The sequence below is a fragment of the Caenorhabditis elegans genome, chromosome IV (assembly GCF_000002985.6).
Source record: "Caenorhabditis elegans chromosome IV".
Lineage (NCBI taxonomy): Eukaryota > Metazoa > Nematoda > Chromadorea > Rhabditida > Rhabditidae > Caenorhabditis > Caenorhabditis elegans.
The window spans coordinates 16,950,052-16,970,650 of NC_003282.8; the positions used below are offsets into that span (position 1 = coordinate 16,950,052).

Genomic DNA, 20,599 nt, shown 5'->3' on the forward strand with positions numbered 1-20,599 from the left:
AATTTAATATTTCAGATGTCCCGAGTGGTTCTCAACGTGGATAGTTATGAGGGAAATGGTAGGCGCCTACGCCTATAGGCTGAAAATTTCTGAAAAATTGGCATTTTTGGCTGAAAAATTCGAAAAAAAAACGACCAAAAATGGTTGGAATCTGAAATCCACCATTAAAGGGGCGGAGCTTAGCCGGACAATTTTTTAGGGAACGCATATCGCCGGGAATCGAATCTATGTACAATTTCTACAAAAAGCCAATAAATGGGCGGAGCAATGCCACGCCCATTTTCCCGGGGCTCGCAACGAATTTGTTTCCGTAGATCGTGTTCTTCCAAAAAAAAAATCTTCCAGAAATTGAAGCCCCGCCCACAAAATGGCAGGTTCACGATCTACCAAGAAATGGGCGTGCCCTACTAAGCTCCTCCCACTTTCGCTGCAAAAATCGTGATATCCGAATATTTTTCGGAAAAAATCCCGAAATTGACGCTCCGCCCACAAAATGGTCGGTCCGTGATCTACCAAGAAATGAGCGTGTTCAGACATGCTCCGCCCATTTAAGGGGCGTGGTGTATTACGTCCCACCCACTTTCCCGGGACTCGCAACGAATTTATGCCCGTAGATCGTGTTCTTCAAAATAAAATCTTCCAGAAATTGACGCCCCGCCCACAAATTGGTCGGTCCATGATCTACCAGGAACGGGCGTGGCTTATTATGTCTCGCCCACTTTCGCTGCGAAGATCGTGATCCCCGAATATTTTTCGGGAAAACAATTCAGAAAGTTAAGCCCCGCCCACAAAATGGGCCGCCCATGGTCTACCAAGGAGTGGGCGTGCCTTGTTAAGCCCCGCGCAATTTAGGGGCGTGGCGTATTACGCCCCGCCCACTTTTCGGGTCTCGCGACGAAATTGTGACCGCAGATCGTGTTTTTCGAAAAAAAATCTTCCTGGAATTTAAGCCCCGCCCAAAAAAGGGCCGCCCGCGATCTACCAAAAATCCATTTTTTTCAATTTTTTTCAAAAATGGACAAAAATTCGGCAGATCGGAATCTACCGCCCATTTTTCGGGTCTCACAGAGAAAATATATCTCGGAGCCCATCTTTTTCATATTTTTTCAAAAATGGACAAAAATTCGGCAGATCGGAATCTACCAAGAAATGGGCGTGGCTAGGTTTGCCCCGCCCACTTTTGGGTCTTGCGACGAAAATGCGTAAGGCTTTAAGATTACGGGACACATTTTCGTCGCAAGACCCAAAAAATGGGCGGAGCTGAACGAAATATTTATGCTCCGCCTCTTTTGTGGTCGAAAATTTTATTTTTCGAAAATTCCCAAAATTCCAGACACCCCGAGCGCCGAAATCGCCCGTTTTGTCGTTCTCTATGGAAAAGCTTCGACTCGAAAACACAAAATTTGGGAAGGAGACGGTCTTCTCGTGTGTTTCACAGATTCGTGTCTCCTGAAGTCGGAAGATGAGCGTGACGTCATTTGCAGGTTGGTGCCTGGCTTCGTGAAAATTGGAGAAAAAATCGATTTTTTAGTTGAAAAATGTGAAAAATAGGCATTTTTGCCCCTAAAACTATGAAAACTTTGAATTTTTTACTAGAAAATTGGCGAAAATTTGATTTTTCATCTCAAAAAATGGGAAAATTTTGAATTTTTACCGAAAAATTGGCAAAAAAACTATTTTTTATCCTAAAAAATGTGAAAAATTCGATTTTTTTACCGGAAAATTCGAAAAAAAATTGTTTTAAACCTCAAAAAATGTAAAAATTTGAAGTTTTACCCCGAAAACATTAAAAAAAACAATTTTTAGTTGAAAAATGTGAAAAATAGACATTTTGTACCCAAAAAGTGTGAAAAAATCGATTTTTTTACCGGAAAAATTGGCAAAAAATTATTTTTCACTTGAAAAAATCAGAAAAATAAGCTTTTTCTACCTCAAAAAATGTGAAAAATCGAGTTTTTACCTGAAAAATCGAAAAAAAAAATTTTTATCTCAAAAACTGAAAAATTAGATTTTTTACCGATAAATTGGCGAAAGTTTGATTTTTTTTATCTCAAAAGATGAGAAAAATTCAAATTTTTACTTGAAAAATCGAAAAAGAAGTTAATTTTACCTCAAAAAATGTGCAAATTTTGAATTTTTACCTGCAAAATCGGATAAATAAGCATTTTTTAACCCGAAAACTGTGAAAATTTGGAGTTTTTACCGCAAAATTGCCGAAAATTTGGTTTTTTTTACCCCTAAAACTGAAAAATTGGCGAAATTTTGAATTTTTACGTCAAAAACTGTGCAAAAATCGAATTTTTACCGTAAAATAAAAAAATAAAAATTTTACCTCAAAAACTGTGAAAATTTTTACCTATCAAATCGAAAAAAAAAACCATTTTTACCCCTAAAACTCTAAAAAATTCAAAATTTCCACAAAACACTTGAAAATTATCGATTTTTCCAGATCCTCAGCGCTAAAAGGCCTGGACCAGCTTGAAGACGGCCGAATCATCAATATCGGATCCTGGAGCGTCGAGATTCAGGAGAGAATTGCTACTGGGCCTCCCCAGAAGCCCATTTCGGCCCAAAAGCCCGAAATCCAGAGCCCAATGCCTCCAATGACGCCTGGAAACTCGGAAAACGTGGAAAATCGCAAGCGCGGCGGCTTTTCAAGCCCGTTTTTAGGCATTGAGGTGTGGACACGCCCAGAAAACCGTGCCCCCCTAGCAAGCTGGGCGCGGTTTTTTCTAATTTTTTTTGAGAAAATTCGAATTTTCCACAAACATCGAACCAATAAAGGGGCGGAGTCTAAATTTTTCAAACACTTTTTTTTCAAATTTAAATTTTTTTTTCAACCGAGTTTCAATTTTTGTCTTCCAACAAAACAAAACAACCAGGAAATGGGCGGAGCCTAGATTTCGCAAAAAAAAAAAAAAAACTAAGCTTCGCCCATTACTTGGTTCAAATGTTTTTTTTGTTGCTAGGATACAGTTATTTTGTGTTTCTTTTTTGTTTTCACAACATTTTCACAAATTGGAGTTTTGAAAAAAAATCTAACCAATAAAGGGGCGGAGCTTCAAGTTTAAGAAAAATTTCGAAAAAAAAAAAGTTGAAAATTTCGGGTTCAATAATTCTTCAAAAAAAAAACACAAAAAACTAACCAACAAAGAGGCGGAGCCTAAAATTTGAAAAAAAAAATGTGTAAAAATCAAACCAATAAAGGGGCGGAGCCTAAATTTTCAACACACTTTTTTTTTTCAAAGTTAATTTTTTATTTAACCGAGTTTCAATTTTTGTCTTCCAACAACAAAAAACAACCAGAAAATGGGCGGAGCCTAGATTTTGAAAAAAAGAAACTAAGCTCCGCCCATTTCTTGGTGCAAATTTTTTTTTGTAAAATAATTATTTTGTTTTTTTTTTGTTTTCACAATATTTTCACAAAATTGGAGTTTTGAAAAAAAACAAACCAATAAAAGGGCGGAGCTTAAATTTTTAAGAACAATTTTGTAAAAATCTAATCAACTAAGGGGCGGAGCCTAAAATTTAAGAAAAATTTTGTAAAAATCTAACCAACGAAGGGGCGGAGCTTAAATTTTTAGAAAATATTTGTAAAAAACCTAACCAATAAAAGGGTGGAGCCTAAATTTAAGAAAAATTTTGTAAAAATCTAACCAAAAAAGGGGCGGAGCTTAAATTTTAAGAAAAAATTTGATTTGAAAAATCGAACCAATAAAGGGGCGGAGTCTAAATTTCCAAACAAAAAAAAAAGTCATTTCCAGCTCCCAAAACCTCTCTCAAAACGATCCGCCACCTTCGTACCGCCGCTTATTGGCTCCGAGAGCTCCTCCTCCGGCGGCTCCAGCTCCTCCACAATTCAGGAGAAAATCCCTCCATTTATACTCAACGAACAGGATATTCTCGATCGAAAAACCACGTCAGCAGTCACTGTGGACACGAGATTCGCGAGACATCTCCGACCTCATCAGAAATCTGGAATTCAATTTATTTTCGATCGGCTTAGGCGAGGCTCCGGGAAAAACGGTGGTGGTGGCGGAGCAATTCTCGCCGACGATATGGGACTCGGAAAGAGTTTACAGACGATGGCTGCCACGTGGGCTTTGTTGAAAGGTTAACCATTTTGTGGGCGTGGCCAAGTGGTGCTCCGCCCATTTTTTGTGGGTCTCGCCACGAAAAAAACATTCACTTTTCTGATAAAAATAATTAAAGTTTCGAAATGTCAAAAAATTTGAATTTTTTTTTAATTTGAAAAAATTGAAAAATCACCATTTTGTGGGCGTGGCCAAGTTTTGCTCCGCCCATTTTTTTTGTGGGTCTCGCCACGAAAATCGGTCCTTTTGTTTTTTCAGTTTTTTTTTACGGAATGTTTTTTCCTAAAATCGATCGAGCCATTAAAGGGGGCGGAGCCTGAAAATTATTCTCACAAATATTTTTTTGGACCAAGAAATGGGCGGAGCTTAAATTCTTGTTTAAAAAAAAGTTATTTTTGTATTTACAAAAATCATTAAAATTTAATTTGTTTTCGTAGAACTTGTTTTAGTGAATCTCGTTTTCGTAGATCTCGTTTTGATAGATCTTATTTTCGTAGATCTTCTTTTCGTAGATCTCGTTTTCGTAGATCTTGTTTTTGAACAAATCTTGAAAACGTGGTGCCTCTTATTCAGCAAAATTTTGAAAAAAAAAAAGAAAAAAAATTTGGTTTTAAAAATCTTCAAAATCTTCAAAAAAAAAAAATCGCAAAAAAATTAAACCAGGAAATGGGCGGAGCCTAAATTTTCAAAAAAAAATGCCGAGAAACGGGCGGAGCCTAAATTTTGAAGAACAAATCTACGCTCCGCCCATTTCCTGGTTCAAAATTACAATTTTTGCATCAAATTTTTTCTGCGAAAAATACAATTTTTGAAGTTTTTTTTTCTGCTGCTAAAATAATTTTTGTTCAAAATTTTCGCTCAGACATTATAAGCCCCGCCCATTTCATAGATCGACTTCTCGCGCAATTTCAGGCTCAAAAACCGCCCAACAACTCGCCAATTCGTGTCTAATCATCGTTCCATCGTCTCTCGTCAACAATTGGAAGGCAGAATTCGATAAATGGTGGCGTCTAATGAGATTTCCCGCAGTAATTGCTCTCACCGCCAACGATATCACCACTTATCAATCGACAATCAAGCTGATGCCCTATCTTGTGATCAGTTATGATTTGGCTCAACGCCACGTGGAAAAACTGAAAATTATTCGATTCGACGTGATGGTTTGCGATGAGGGGCATAAACTCAAGAATTTGGATGGAAAATTGCGGAAAACTGTATGGGGAATTTGAAATTGCGAGAAAAATCCAGAAAATTCCAGAAAATTTGGACTAAAATGACGAAAATTCGAAAAACAGCCAAGAAATGGGCGGAGCCTAACTTGGAAATAATTTTTTCCAATTAGGCATTTTTTTTTTGCTTTTTTTAACGGAATTTATTATGAAAAATTGAGAAAAATACGGAAAACAGCCAAGAAATGGGTGGAGCCTATTCGGGGGGATTGGAAGTACCAGTTACACGGATTCATGAAATTTTCCCCGTCCAGTGAGCTTTCTAGATAGACCGCTTGTGTACGCCTAGGCACGTGTACCTACCGCCTAATAAAATGTTAAATTTTTACGGATTTTGGTTCTCCGGAAATACCTTTTCCCCCACGAGGCTCCGCGCCCATTTCTTGGTTTTTTATCGCAATTTTCACTTGATTTTTTTACAATTTTTTAGTTTTCATTTAGATTTGCTATAAAATTTTTCGCAAATGACCATGAAATGGGCGGGGCGTATCCGGGTAAAGTCTATACCGGAGAAACAGATTCGTGAAATTTTTAACACTATAGGCAGGCACACTAAAAACCCTGAACTAATTACATGAAAAATTGCAGAATCTGGTTCTCCGGAACTAAAATCCCCAATATGTGGAAATAAGCCCCGCCCACTTTTTGACATTTTTCGCAAATTTCACTCATTTTTTGTGCTTTTTTTAGGGATTTTTTTGAAATCGGGTGTTTTCTAGAATTTTTTACAAAAAAGGAAAATTCTAAAACATTTAGCAAATAGCCCAGAAATAGGCGGAGCTTATATGCGGGGGATTTTTATTTTTGGAGACTCAGATCTGCGACTTTTTCTTCAAAATTCGGTTGTTTAAATCTAAACAAACAACAAAATTTTTCAAAAATTCGCGGATTCTGTTTCTCCGGAAGCAAAAATTCCAAAAAAAAAAATTAGACTCCGCCCACTTCCTGGCTGTCTGAGCGAATTTCACTCAAATTTTTGTGTGTTTTTGGATTATTTTTTGAAATTGGGTATTTTTTAAAATTGTTCCCAAAAAAAAAAAAGAAAAATCCCAAAAAATGTAGAAAATAGCCCAAAAAAAGGACGAGGCTTGTATTCGGGATTTTCATTTCCGGGGACTCAGATCTTCGACTTTTTTCTTCAGAATTTGCTTTCTTTGATCTATTTTAACAACAAAAGTCCACAAAAATTCGCGGATTGTGTGTCCCAGGGAACAAAAATTCCGAAAAAAAGTACCTTTTAGGCTCCGCCCATTTCTTGGCATTTTTCGTATTTTTTCGGATTTTTTTTTGTAATCGGGTGTTTTCTAAAATTGTTCCCCCAATAAAAACATTTAGAAAATTGTTCAGAAATAGGCGGAGCTTATTTGTTAAGGAATTTTATTTTTGGAGACTCAGATCTGCGATTTTTTCATTGAAATTTGCGTGTTTAAACCTAAACCAACAACAAAATTTTTTTGCAAAAATTCGCGGATTTTATGTCTCCGGAAACAAAAATTCCAAAAAAAAAAAACCTTTTAGGCTCCGCCCACTTCCTGGCTTTCTGAGCGACGAATTTTCAGCCAAAAAATCGCAAAAAATTGCAGCTTCTCTCACTGGAAATTCCGCGGCGCCTAATTCTAACAGGAACTCCAATGCAAAACGATTTCGAAGAATTCTACTCGCTTCTGGATTTCGTGAGACCTTCCGTATTCGGTTCGATTGTCGAATTTCGAAAAATGTGCTCAGATCGGCCGGAGCAGCTCAATGAGCTCATCGATGAGTGCATGTTGAGACGAACGGCTGCCGATGTTGATTTGAAACATCTTCCTGAAAAACGTACGGACACGTGGCCTAGAAATTTGGAAAAACTCGGCCATTGATTTTTTAAAAATTGAAGTCGTTAATTGTTCTTAAAGGATTAGAGAATTTTCGAGAAAGTTTCTGGAAAATACAAAAAAAAACTTCGGCCACCGATTTTTTTTTTGCCGGCCACTGGGGCCAAAAACGAAAAAAAATCGTTTTTTTTTTGGATTTTTTTTCTGAACTTGTGAAAAAACCCTTAAAACTTATGAAAATTAATTTTTTTTTTAATAAAAAAAACGGGAAAAAATTGTTAAAAAAATTTTAATTTAATTTTTTGAAAAATAATGGAAATATTGTAAGAACAACTTCAGCTAAATTTCAAAATAAAAATCGAAAAAAACATGCCTACCTACGCGCCTACAAGGCTGCCTACAGCCAAGCCTACTAGGCAGGCCGGTAGGCATTTCTGTGCCTACTGGATAGTTCTGAATTTTCGTAAAAAAACTTGGAAAAAAAACATTTTTTGCCTGGAAATCTATAAGAAATCAGGAAAATTTTGAAAATGTATTTGTAAAAAAATAAAATAAAAATTTTTTTTTGAAAAAGTATCCAAAATCGAGAAATTTTTTGAATTTTACTTTTTAAAAAATTAAAAAAAAAATTTTTTTGAAAAAATATCCAAAATCGAGAAATTGTTGAAATTTTACTTTTTAAAAAATTAAAAAAAAAACAATTTTATTTAAAAAAAAACTTTTTTTTTGAAAAACTATCCGAAATTGAGGAATTTTGAAATTTTCCATAAAATTAAATTTTTTTTGTTGAAAAACTATCTGAAATTGTGGAATTTTTGAAATTTTGTATTAAAAAAATTTCCAAAAAAAAAAAATTTTTTTGCAAAAATTTTTTTCCAGACGAATACATCCTCTTCTGCGCCGCCTCGCCAATCCAAAAACATGTTCATTCTGAAATCTGCGACTACATGACAGGCGATGCTCTCTCGTTGATCTTCTTTGCCCGCCAACTCGCCAATCATCCGAAGCTTCTTCTCGACAATCTCCGTGAAAAAACCGAAAAATCTAAGGCTCACAAGCATTCGCCGCTGCTCCTCGCGTTCGATGGAGCACACATGCCACGTGGCGGAGTTAAAGAATCGGGAAAGCTGACGGCGTTGGTGGATATGATAAAATGTTTCCGGCTTCTGCAGGAATGTACAGTTATTGTGTCGAATTATATAGAAACATTGGATATGATTCAACAACTTTGTGAATATTTAAACTTTAAAGTTCTTCGATTGGATGGGAAGACACAGGTTCGGATGACGTGAAAATCGGAAAACTCGGCCACCACTCGAAAAATCACGAAAAATTGATGGCCGCGGATTTTTCTAGGCCACGAGCCCTGAAAAGCGTTTTTTTTTTTGTGGAAATTTTGATTTTTTTTTCGGAAAAAAATTGATGGCCGAAGATTTTTCTAGGCCATGAGCACCCAAGAGTGTATTTTTTGAAAATTTGAATTTTTAGGACAAAAAATATTCGGATTTTTAAGAAAAATTGATGGCCGGATATTTTTCTAGTCCACAAGTCGACAAAAGCGTTTTTTTGTTAAAAATTTGAATTTTTGACACAAAAACTCGATTTTTTAGATAAAAAATTGATGACCGAAGATTTTTCTAGGCCACAAGCCCCCAACAGTGTTTTTTTTTTGAAAATTTGAATTTTTAGGACAAAAAATATTCGGATTTTTAAGAAAAATTGATGGCCGAATATTTTTCTAGTCCACAAGTCGACAAAAGCGTTTTTTTGTTAAAAATTTGAATTTTTCGACACAAAAATTCAATTTTTCGTGAAACAATTTGATGGCCGCGGATTTTCCTATGCCACGAGCCCCTAAAACCGTATTTTTGTTGAAAATTTAAATTTTTTGACAAAAAATTCAAATTTTTCAGAAAAATTGATGGCCGAAATTTTTTCTAGGCCATGCTATGCTGAATAGACGTGAAAATCGGAGAAAAACTCGGCCACCATTTGTAAAATAACGAAAAATTGATAACCGCGGATTTTCCTAGGCCACGAGCCACTAAAATCGTTTTTTTTGTTGAAAATTTATTGGGACAAAAAATTCAAATTTTTCAGAAAAATTGATGGCCTTGGATTTTTCTAGGCCACGAGCCCGAAAAAGCGTTTTTTGTTGAAAATTTGAATATTTGGAACCAAAAATTCGGATTTTTAAGAAAAATTGATGGCCGAATATTTTTCTAGTCCACAAGTCGACAAAAGCGTTTTTTTTGTTAAAAATTTGAATTTTTCAACACAAAAATTCAATTTTTCGTAAAACAATTTGATGGCCGCGGATTTTTCTAGGCCACGAGCCACCTAAATGCGTTTTTTTGTTGAAAATTTGAATTTTTGAACAAAAAAAAGATTTTTTTCTGAAAAAATTTGATGGCCGCGGATTTTTCTAGGCCACAAGTCGACAAAAGCGTTTTTTTGTTGAAAATTTGATTTTTCTATGCAAAGTTTCAAATTTTTCCGAGAAAAAATTCGATGGCCGTGTGTTTTTCTAGGCCACGAGCCCCTTAAACCGTATTTTTGTTGAAAATTTGAAATTTTGGACAAAAAATTCGGATTTTTCAGAAAAATTGATGGCCGAATATTTTTCTAGTCCACAAGTCGACAAAAGCGTTTTTTTTGTTAAAAATTTGAATTTTTCAACACAAAAATTCAATTTTTCGTAAAACAATTTGATGGCCGCGGATTTTTCTAGGCCACAAGTCGACAAAAGCGTTTTTTGTTGAAAATTTGATTTTTTGAGACAAAAATCGATTTTTTAGATAAAACATTGATGGCCGAAGATTTTTCTAGGCCACGAGCCCCCAACAGTGTTTTTTTTTTTTTTTTTTTTTTTTGAAAAAAAATTCGGATTTTTTCAGAAAAATTGATGGCCGTGGATTTTTCTAGGCCACAAGTCGACAAAAGCGTTTTTTGTTGAAAATTTGATTTTTTGAGACAAAAAATCGATTTTTTAGATCAAACATTGATGGCCGAAGATTTTTCTAGGCCACGGCCCCCAACACTGTTTTTTTTTGAAAATTTTAATTTTTGAAAAAAAATTCGGATTTTTCAGAAAAATTGATGGCCGCGGATTTTTCCAGGCCACGGCTCCCAACGGCTTTGGTGAGGCTGGAATTTAAGCAAAAATTAATTTAAAAAGCCTACAAAATTGGAATTTCTGTTAAAAATTTGAAAAAAAAAGTCATTTTAGAGTTTTTTTTTCACTTTCGGAGTTAAAATTCTACATTTTTACGGGTAATTTTGAATTTTCGAATTTTTTAAAAAGTGAAAAAAATATTTTTTTACTCGAATTTATCTGAAAAAATTAATTTTTCTACAAAAAAATCCCTAAATTTCGCATTTTTTCAGTCGAAAATTCCCGTAAAAAACCGGTGGCCGAGTTTTTCTCCAACCAAATTTCTAGGCCACACACAAACCTCAAAATTTCCAGGTCCCGGATCGCCAGAAACTCGTGAGAACATTCAATGATCATCGCGACCCATCGAACATCTTCCTGCTCAGCACAAAAGCCGGCGGCGTCGGGCTCAATCTTATCGGAGCATCTCGGCTTGTGCTCTTCGACTCGGACTGGAATCCGGCTAACGATCAGCAGGCTATGGCAAGAATCTGGCGGGATGGACAAGTTCGGCCATGCCACATTTATCGATTGATTACCACGGTATGGCCATGGTGGCCGAATTCTGGAAGCTGGTGGCCGAGAAATTGGAGAAAACTCGGCCACCAATTTGCATAACGCCTAGCACCGAGACAATTGTGACTTTTTATCAAAAATCGAAAAAAAAAAAGCTCGGCCACCGATTTTTTTTTTGGCGGCCACTGTCTAATTTTCAGGAGGTGGCCGAGAAATTGGAAAAAACTCGGCCACCGACTCTCTGAGCAATTTTCACAGTTTTTGAGAGTCGATTTTCAATAAAAGACACGAAAATTTCAATTTTCATCGAAAATCTTTTTTTTTTTTTGGTAGAATTTCAAAAAAAACTCGGCCACCGTTTTTTTTTTGGCGGCCACCGTCTAATTTTTTCATTTTCAAGTGGATTTTTTATCCAAATTTCCAATTTCAGTCAAAAAATACGCACTTCTCCACGAGGAGTACACAACATCGACCCATGGCCTAGGTTTGCAGGCACATTCTTAGAAACTCGGCCACCTATTTTCCTCTGCCATTTTTTTTTTCGAAAACTCAAAATTGAAAATAACAAAAAAATCTCGATTTTCGCTTAAAATCCTTAAATTTTGCAAAAAAAATTTGTCGCACAGAAAGTGGGGCGGAGCCTAACTGCAGTTTGGCTCCGCCCCTTTTCCACTGTTTTTCTTGTTGATTTTTTCAATAAAATTTCAATTTTTCGAATGAAAATGTTATCCAGTTCGGAAAAAAAGAGAGAAAAATTGAAAAAAATCAACAAGAAACCATTGGAAAAGGGGCGGAGCCGAACTCTCTGTGGCAGCTAGGCTCCACCCCCACTTTCTGTGCGACAAATTTTTTTTTGCAAAATTCAAGGATTTTAAGCGAAAATCGAGTTTTTTTTTGTTGTTTTCAATTTTCAGTTTTTGAAAAAAAAAGCCGAAAAAAGTCGGTGGCCGAGTTTCTAGGAAAACGTGTAAACTTAGGCCATGTGTCGATTTACGCGCGTGTACTCCTCGTGGAGAAGTGCGCATTTTTTGGGGGCTAAATTGGAAAATTGGAAGAAAATCCACTTGAAAATGAAAAAGTTGGACCGTGGCCGCCAAAAAAAAAAACGGTGGCCGAGTTTTTTCAAAATTAAAATTTTCGTGTCATTTTTCGAAAATCGACTCTAAAAGAATGTGAAAATTGCTCAGAGAGTTGGTGGCCGAGTTTTCTCCAATTTCTCGGCCACCTCCTGAAAATTAGACGGTGACCGCCAAAAAAAAAATCGGTGGCCGAGTTTTTTTTTAAAATTTCATCGAAAAAAAGATTTTCGCAAAATTCAAGGATCGATAAATTTATCGATTTTTAGTCAAAAAATTTTTTTTTCACAATTTTGCAGGGCACAATCGAGGAAAAGATGCTCCAACGACAAATCAAAAAGACCGGTCTGGGATGTGTGATCGACGCGATCGAGGTCGGCGACACGATTGCCACGTTCACCGACGAGGATTTGAAGGATATTTTCACTTTTACTGGCTCGGCGACCGAATGTAATACTCATGATCTTTGCGAGTGCCCGTGTGATGGTTGTGGAATGCTTGAGAATGAGATGGACGAGGAAGACGATGGGGATGACGTGGTGGAAAATGATGCGGAAAAAATCGATAAATCTGGAAAAATCGATAAAATCGATAGCGACGACGATGAGGAAGCCGATGATGAGGAGCTCGAGGCGGATGTGACCGATGAAGTTGTGGAGGATAGTCAGGAGCCCCCCGAGGCCACAAAACCCGCCGTCGCCGCCGCCGGCCTCCGCACGATCGCCTCGCTGGCCGAACTGTCCCGTTGGCGCCACTTTTCGCCACGTCACGCCGACACGTGGCATCATTTCATGACGAATGCCGGGTTGTCGCAGGTGGATACGGATGTGGAGCTGACTTTTGCGTTTTATCAAGAATCTCAATATTGATATTGATCTGTTGAATTTGTTTTTTTTTAATTTGAATTTACAATTAAATGAATCCCCTTTTTTATATTTTGGAACGTTTTTTTTTTGCGATTTTTGACCAAAATTCTTGTGGTCTTTCACGGGGTTCTGGCTTCCCTTGAAATGGAAGAGTTTGCCGAATTAGGCCATTTTGTTCGGCCAAATCTGGGGTAGATTTACGGCGCATTGCGTGTCGCGTCGCGGCTCGGTTTTAGTTGTAAACTTTGTGTATTTATCCGTGTGGAGTACACGACACGATTTTTTTCACTTTTCGACTAAAAACTCGCCGAAAATTTAGGTTTTTTCTTCTTTATTACCAATAATTCTCAAACAAAAAATTTCTCAAGTGTTTCTGTAAAAAACTGCAACTTTCTGGTGGGAAAGTGGAAAAAATCGGTAAATTTGGTTAGAAATTTGGAGTTTTCGAGTTTTCTGTGATTTTTTAGTGAAAAATAGAAAACAAATCGATTTTTTTCCGACAGAAGACACGGAATTCTGGCTTCCCTCATAAATTGAAATGGAAGAGTTTGCCGAATTAGGCCATTTTGGCTCGGCCATATCTGAGGGTAGATTTACGGCGCGCGACGAAAAAATAGATTGCTACACGAAAAATAGATTGTTACACGAAAAATAGATTGTTCCACGAAAAATAGATTGTTACACGAAAAATAGATTGTTACACGAAAAATAGATTGTTACACGAAAAATAGATTGTTACACGAAAAATAGATTGTTCCACGAAAAATAGATTGTTACACGAAAAATAGATTGTTACACGAAAAATAGATTGTTACACGAAAAATAGATTGTTACACGAAAAATAGATTGTTCCACGAAAAATAGATTGTTACACGAAAAAATAGATTGCTACACGAAAAAATAGATTGCTACACGAAAAAATAGATTGTTACACGAAAAATAGATTGCTACACGAAAAATAGATTGTTACACGAAAAATAGATTGTTCCACGAAAAATAGATTGTTACACGAAAAATAGATTGTTACACGAAAAATAGATTGTTACACGAAAAATAGATTGTTACACGAAAAATAGATTGTTACACGAAAAAATAGATTGCTACACGAAAAAATAGATTGCTACACGAAAAAATAGATTGTTACACGAAAAATAGATTGCTACACGAAAAATAGATTGTTACACGAAAAATAGATTGTTCCACGAAAAATAGATTGTTACACGAAAAATAGATTGTTACACGAAAAATAGATTGTTACACGAAAAATAGATTGTTACACGAAAAATAGATTGTTACACGAAAAAATAGATTGCTACACGAAAAAATAGATTGCTACACGAAAAAATAGATTGTTACACGAAAAATAGATTGCTACACGAAAAATAGATTGTTACACGAAAAATAGATTGTTACACGAAAAATAGATTGTTCCACGAAAAATAGATTGTTACACGAAAAAATAGATTGCTACACGAAAAAATAGATTGTTACACGAAAAATAGATTGCTACACGAAAAATAGATTGTTACACGAAAAATAGATTGCTACACGAAAAATAGATTGTTACACGAAAAATAGATTGCTACACGAAAAATAGATTGTTACACGAAAAATAGATTGTTACACGAAAAATAGATTGTTACACGAAAAATAGATTGTTCCACGAAAAATAGATTGTTACACGAAAAAATAGATTGCTACACGAAAAATAGATTGTTACACGAAAAATAGATTGCTACACGAAAAATAGATTGTTACACGAAAAATAGATTGCTACACGAAAAATAGATTGTTACACGAAAAATAGATTGTTACACGAAAAATAGATTGTTACACGAAAAATAGATTGTTCCACGAAAAATAGATTGTTACACGAAAAAATAGATTGCTACACGAAAAATAGATTGTTCCACGAAAAATAGATTGTTACACGAAAAAATAGATTGCTACACGAAAAAATAGATTGCTACACGAAAAAATAGATTGTTACACGAAAAAATAGATTGCTACACGAAAAAATAGATTGCTACACGAAAAAATAGATTGTTACACGAAAAATAGATTGCTACACGAAAAATAGATTGTTACACGAAAAATAGATTTCACAGGGGGCTGTTATGAGGGGGGGGGGGGGGGGTAAAATGTTTTCATATAAAATATAAAAATAGACTAACAATAAGTTTGGAATTTGTTGGCCCAGTTATATTTTTAAAATACAATTCAGTTTCAAACTTCATACAGTTTAATTTTTTTTTCATTGTCCATTTTCTGTAATCTTGCCTGTCAACAGATATATGAGTTCTTCAAGTTGAGAAGGTTAGAACCATTCGCATTTCAAAATTTAGTTCTTGATATATAAATTATACATTGGAATTATAAGTTTATTAAATTGAATTGTTTCAAACTTTCTGGCTAAAACACTTTTGGATTTAGTTCAATTCAAAAAAATAATAGAAAATGAGTAAAAATGATCTAAAAATAATTCAAATTGGGAGCCACTTTTTGAGCTTTAGACCTAGATTATGGCACTGAAATACGGGTAGACAATTGAAATGAGTGCACCATGGACAGTCGATTTTCACATTTCCAAAGAAAACCACGAGTAGGATGGAGAGCAAGATGGAGAACACAATTGCCGAGATGAACACGTAGAACTGCAATTTATTAGACAATTATGAAATTTCTTTGTAAAAAACAACCGATAAAAATAGTGATTTTTTAATACTCAATTTTAATTGTGAAGTTGAACAAAACACATACGAGACATTTTTTGCTATTTTTTAATATTTTTTTCAAATTATGATAAAAACATTGATTTAAAAATATTGTCAAATTCAAGCCCCTCACCGATCGCTTATTGTTGAATTTTTTGCGTAGAAATTTCCAGATCACTTGAGCCGTGAATACAGGCGTCCTGCCTTGATCTCCACGATAAGGGAATGCATTTGCCCATTGACCGTATCCCTGAGCAGTCCTCATGTCCGCGATATTTATTATTGTGCTCATTGAGCCACGTTGGACCAGGGGTGATTTAGGTACGGTACTTGAAATGTACTGAAGAAGAGGGTCGTAATCCTTATCCCCGAAATCCATATATGGGTAGACTACTGGAAGAAGGAAACAATTTGGAAATTTTAATTTTTTTTCTGGAAATATTTGGAAAGACCCACTTATAGAAGTTATCAACCCAAAAATTGTTCCAAAAAGGTGCGACCAGTTGTCGATCCATGGAATCAAACCGATGCATAAGACGAGTAGTGTCACGATTAAATGGGCTATCGACTGGAATTTCAACTCGAATGGATCTAGAAGATGTCTGAAAATTGGTTTTTGAATTGGTTCAGTATAAAAAACTATTATGTTTTTAATTTTCAAATTAGATCCTACTTTTTTTAGTCAGAAAATTTTGAAAAAAAATTGTATTTTGTTTTGTCAAAGATCATAGCTGATAACATAATTTCCCACAATTTCAGAAAATTCAATGTACAACGAATTTTTAAAAATGATTTTCACTTGTTTGAACTTTTTTGAATAACTTACCTAAAATGCCAAAGTTCGACAACAACCGAGGAGAAAACCCCACACTGTGCACTGGAAGGCCCAACAGTTGGATAATACGGTACGAATATGGCAGAAGCCAGGTTCCCGCTAATTCCACTTGCAAAATATAAAATCGCCATTCTTTTAGAACCTATCAGGTTTTCCTGGTATGCCATAAAATACATTTGAAAAGCCATTGAGAGTGCCAGGTGGATGACTCCAGCGTGAATGAAAAGTGACGTGAATAGCCGATAGATTTGATTAGGATTGTCACCGGAAAAGAAGGGAATCATACCACAGATACCCAAGAAACAGTTGACTTGACTGCAAAGCGTCGCATTCTCATGCCAAATCCCTTGAACAAAATCACAATATTCTTTGGTAGCTATCCGACAGAGACCCTGAAACTGAATGCAACATGGGCGGCCTGTAATCTGACAGGTCAAGTGCTCGGGGAGCCCAGGGCCATTGTGATTCTCCCGGCATATCGGCCATTGTGTGCTGTCGTCTGGCCATTCGTAGGGTGCCACTGAGAGTGGGAGTCGGCAATAGGAAGGATCTTGGCCGCAGACTGCACCGGATTTCCTAGGTTGGGTCCAGATGGTTTTAGATTCATGGGTGAGAAAGTTCTTCTTTGACGCCGCTGTCAGAGGTTTGTCCCATCGAATCCATCTAGCCATGGTGCGCTGGAAGAAATTTGGATTGAAGAATATTATTCCTCTCCGGAGGCTTACAAACCGGACAAATCGATTCGCTACTCTGATAGCATCCACTTCGATCATTAGTAATACAGCATCCTGTCTTATTTTCGATGCGTCTGTCTTCTTCAATAGCTTTCCACATTTCAAGCTCCCGTCGCATACAAGGCGAGTAGACTGCGCCAAGCCGGATAAGATCCGCGTAGTGTGGCCCAAACCAAGGATTCGACTGCTCCAAGTATGCGACTCGTCGACTTGACAAAGTTATGTCCATGACGTCACCCCTAGCTTCTCTCATTTCAAGAGCAAAAGGCGCGAATCCGTAGAACAAGAGGCTGAGAATGCAGACGAATGTTTGAACAGTGGAGATCCAGTAGGTGAACCATGGACGCTCGTCAACCCCCATGGCCAAAAATTGATCTGTTTTGCTCCATAAGTTCGCCTTGACTCGTTTTATTTTGTCGTGAACTTTACGGGCGAATTTTCTAGTAAGCTCTTCCCGGGCGCAATGCTTGATTGGGAACGGTGTAATTTTCGAGGGGGCGAGCTCTTCAGGTTGTACATTGTCTGGAGAACAGGAATTGTGTTTTTTAAAGTCGAAAAAAAATTCTGTGCTGAAGTCAGGTAAACGAAGTGAACGAAGTGAACGAAGACTTGGCTGAAAAACTATTGTTGAAACTAAAATTTAAAAATCGATACTTTATCGATTTAAAACGTTCTCTCAAAACTTACCATAGGGTCGTATAAACCTTCTGTTTTGAAGTCAACGGAATCATCGAGTTGATCAAAGTTCTCGGAGGAGCTTGTTGAGTTTTCGATGGCAGAATGTTGAACACTGGCAGTAGACTGAAAATTAAAAAATATATTTTTTTGGGGAAATTGCTGATCGATAATCTATTAATTTTTACGGAAAACTAGGAAAACAAATATCCGATTCTTCTACGATTTTCGAAGTTCTCTAAAATCGGCTTCACCTCCATAGAATCTGTTTCCGGTTGTAGTGAAGCTTCATCTGGATGCTCTATTGTATTTACGGCGTATGCAACCATAATGGAACGGAGTTTGCATTTCGCGGCAAAAGATTTTTGAAAGTTCACGCGTTTTTTGCTGACTGGTGTGCCTCTGGAAGTTTGGAGAAAATTGGAGTTATTGTGATTTTTCCATTTTTTGTTTCTATTCTGGAGATTTCTGTTGGATTACTGTATGGAATACTGTAGAGTTACTGTAGTATTAGGAAAGGAGTACTGTATGGGATACTGTAGGATTACTGTAGGGTTACTGTAGAATTACTGTGGTGTTATTTTATGGTAACTTTATGGTTGCAGTAAAATTACTGTAAACTGATTGAAGGGTCAATAGGATTACTGTAGAAATACTGTAGTGTTACTGTAGGGTTGGTAAAGGATTACTGTAGGGTTACTGTAAACTTATTGTGAGGTCACTGTAAGATTACTGTAGGATTACTTTACGAGTACTGTAGGAAATACTGTAGGGTTACTGTAGGGTTACTGAAGAACTACTGTAAGGCTGCTGTAGGGTAACTGTAGGATCACTGTCAAATAACTGTAGGATTACTGTTAGATTATTGTATTGTTATTTTCGGGTACTGTATGATTATTTTAAGGGTACTGTAGGAGTTACTGTAGGGTTACTGCAAGGTTTCTTTGATTTAGAAAAAAGTGTTTTTCTCACTTTTTCAATAAATTCGAAAATGAATTAAATATAGCTGACGGGATGGATTCTCGTTGTGGTTGAGGCAAGGTATCCTGAAATTTGAAACGTTTTTGAAATTTTGTTTTAATTTAGAAAAAAAATTACATATAATATCTGATAGTTTCCAACAGAAGTTTTTGGTTGTCCAAATGCTCTTTTAATTGAAGCCCACGTGGGCAATGCCCTAGTTCCTTTTTCAGCATCTTCTTCATTGAAGGAGAGTGGAGTTTCAGCTTCAATGGATCGATGGCGGGCGGCTGAAAAAAAAAGCTGATTTTTTCCCAGATTTTTAGAGCTAGAATTTATAAAACTCTGAAAACTTTGCACCGATGTCTTTGGAACTTTCTTAACTTCTGATAACAAAAAAAACTGAGATTTTGTTATTACACATACGCGAAACATTGCGATTTTTACACCAAGAAATACAGTATCCGGTCTCGCCACGACAATTTTTATTGAATTTTATCACTTTATTTTATTTAAATTCATTGAAAATACAGGAACTTCAAAAGGATTTGTGTCATAGACCACTAGATCTGTTTATTGTTCTATTTTTTGTTTAGTATAATAGGTTTAATAAAACAATTTCAGGACAGAAAGTTTTAAAAAAATTTTAAAAATTAATTTTATTTAATAAGTGATAATAATACCTGGTTGAAACAGTTAATTTTTCTAGTTTCAATTACATTTTCAATTGGAACAAGGTGTCAACATGGCTCGTGAAAGAACAAACAAAAGTGAACCTGAGATTTTTTTATTACACATAGGCGAAATATTGCGATTTTTGTGCCAGGAAATACAGTACCCGGTCTCGCCAGGACAGCTTTTATTTCTGCGAGTTTTTGTTTTATAGGTTATGTCACATATATATATGTTGAAAAGTACTGTTTTCTTAAAAATTATCTTCAAAATGTCAATCTTAAAGTTGTCACACAAATGTTCTACCGTTTCATAATATTTTTAAATTTGTAGAATAATTGGATCAGCAGTTTTCGATATTTTTATTTATATTTTTTAATGTTCTTTGGAAACTATAAAATCTGTTGCGTCGAGACCTGGAATTTCGGTTTAAAAAAAATTTTCTGCCAAATTTTGGAACTGAAATTTTTTATTTTATTAATTTACCAGCCCTGGACCGCACCTCACAGGGGGTCCACGGCTGAATTAATGATTTCTTTTTAATTAAAAGAAAAGTTTTTCTGAAGCTACCGTAACCCTACAGTATTCCTACCGTACCACTATTGTATCACAGTACCCCGACTACTATATCCCTACACTAACCTCAACTCACTATTCCTCTAGAAACCAAAACTTCACACACTACAAAGACTTTTTTTTTTGAAAATTTTCAGAAAAACTCACCATATTTGTTGACTTCATCCACTATTACCTTGTACCGGTTTTCGATGTGCCGGAGTCTGAAAAAATTGTTTTTTTACGAGAAAACGGATTTTTAACACCTTTTTGCATCCCAGTTAATTTTCTCCTCTAATGTGTCCGCTATACCAATAAAGTGTGAAATTTGTTGAATTCTGGAACTTTTTTTTCATTGAGGTTTAAAAATTATAGCTAAAAAAATTATATAAAAGTTCGCTCACAAACTGGAATCCCTGGTTACTGAAGGTTCTTCGTGTGCTTTTTCACCCGTTAGTGGAGTTTTTTCCTGAAAAAATCAGATTTTTTTTGTCATTTACAACTTTTTTTTTTGACCCAACCTGCTGTGTTTCTGAGGACGCCATAAGCTTTTCAGCATAAATTTTTGACGGTGAATTTCAAAATATAAGGTTTAAATTAAATGTAAATGTAAGAAAAAATTGTGAAACATGAGGAAGATGAGTACAAACGACAGTTTGTTGGGTAAATATAGTGTTAGCAAGTGTCTGCGTCTCTTGCTTCTTC

General features: G+C 35.9%; 2 protein-coding genes and 1 non-coding gene across 5 annotated transcripts; 2 read left to right on the forward strand and 1 right to left on the reverse strand.

Annotated features, from left to right (window-relative positions):
• Positions 1-15: 15 nt before the first annotated feature.
• rad-54.B (DNA repair and recombination protein RAD54-like) lies at positions 16-12,817 on the forward strand (the record flags this gene model as incomplete). Of its 2 annotated transcripts, NM_001268984.2 has the most annotated exons (9): positions 16-58; positions 1,334-1,484; positions 2,450-2,678; positions 3,765-4,113; positions 5,007-5,308; positions 6,907-7,138; positions 8,017-8,414; positions 10,607-10,834; positions 12,183-12,817. In NM_001268984.2, 9 exons carry the CDS (start codon positions 16-18, stop codon positions 12,750-12,752), a joined length of 2,502 nt encoding a protein of 833 aa, NP_001255913.1. The 2 variants fall into 2 exon arrangements, with proteins under 2 accessions (NP_001255913.1, NP_001255914.1); NM_001268985.3 differs by lacking the exons at positions 16-58; positions 1,334-1,484 and having other exon boundaries at positions 2,595-2,678; positions 12,183-12,752.
• A 2,415-nt stretch (positions 12,818-15,232) lies between these two features.
• rom-3 (Peptidase S54 rhomboid domain-containing protein) lies at positions 15,233-20,439 on the reverse strand (the record flags this gene model as incomplete). Of its 2 annotated transcripts, NM_070612.2 has the most annotated exons (13): positions 15,233-15,403; positions 15,597-15,856; positions 15,920-16,065; positions 16,290-16,975; positions 17,028-17,645; positions 17,720-17,833; positions 17,962-18,109; positions 18,680-18,753; positions 18,806-18,957; positions 20,063-20,118; positions 20,161-20,232; positions 20,299-20,363; positions 20,416-20,439. In NM_070612.2, the coding sequence occupies 13 exons, from the start codon at positions 20,437-20,439 to the stop codon at positions 15,233-15,235; spliced, it is 2,586 nt and encodes an 861-aa protein (NP_503013.2). The 2 variants fall into 2 exon arrangements, with proteins under 2 accessions (NP_503013.2, NP_001299966.1); NM_001313037.1 differs by lacking the exons at positions 17,720-17,833; positions 17,962-18,109; positions 18,680-18,753; ... (3 more) ...; positions 20,299-20,363; positions 20,416-20,439 and having other exon boundaries at positions 17,028-17,393.
• Positions 19,690-19,710, forward strand: 21ur-9547. Its single transcript, NR_067926.1, has one exon.
• Positions 20,440-20,599: the final 160 nt, after the last annotated feature.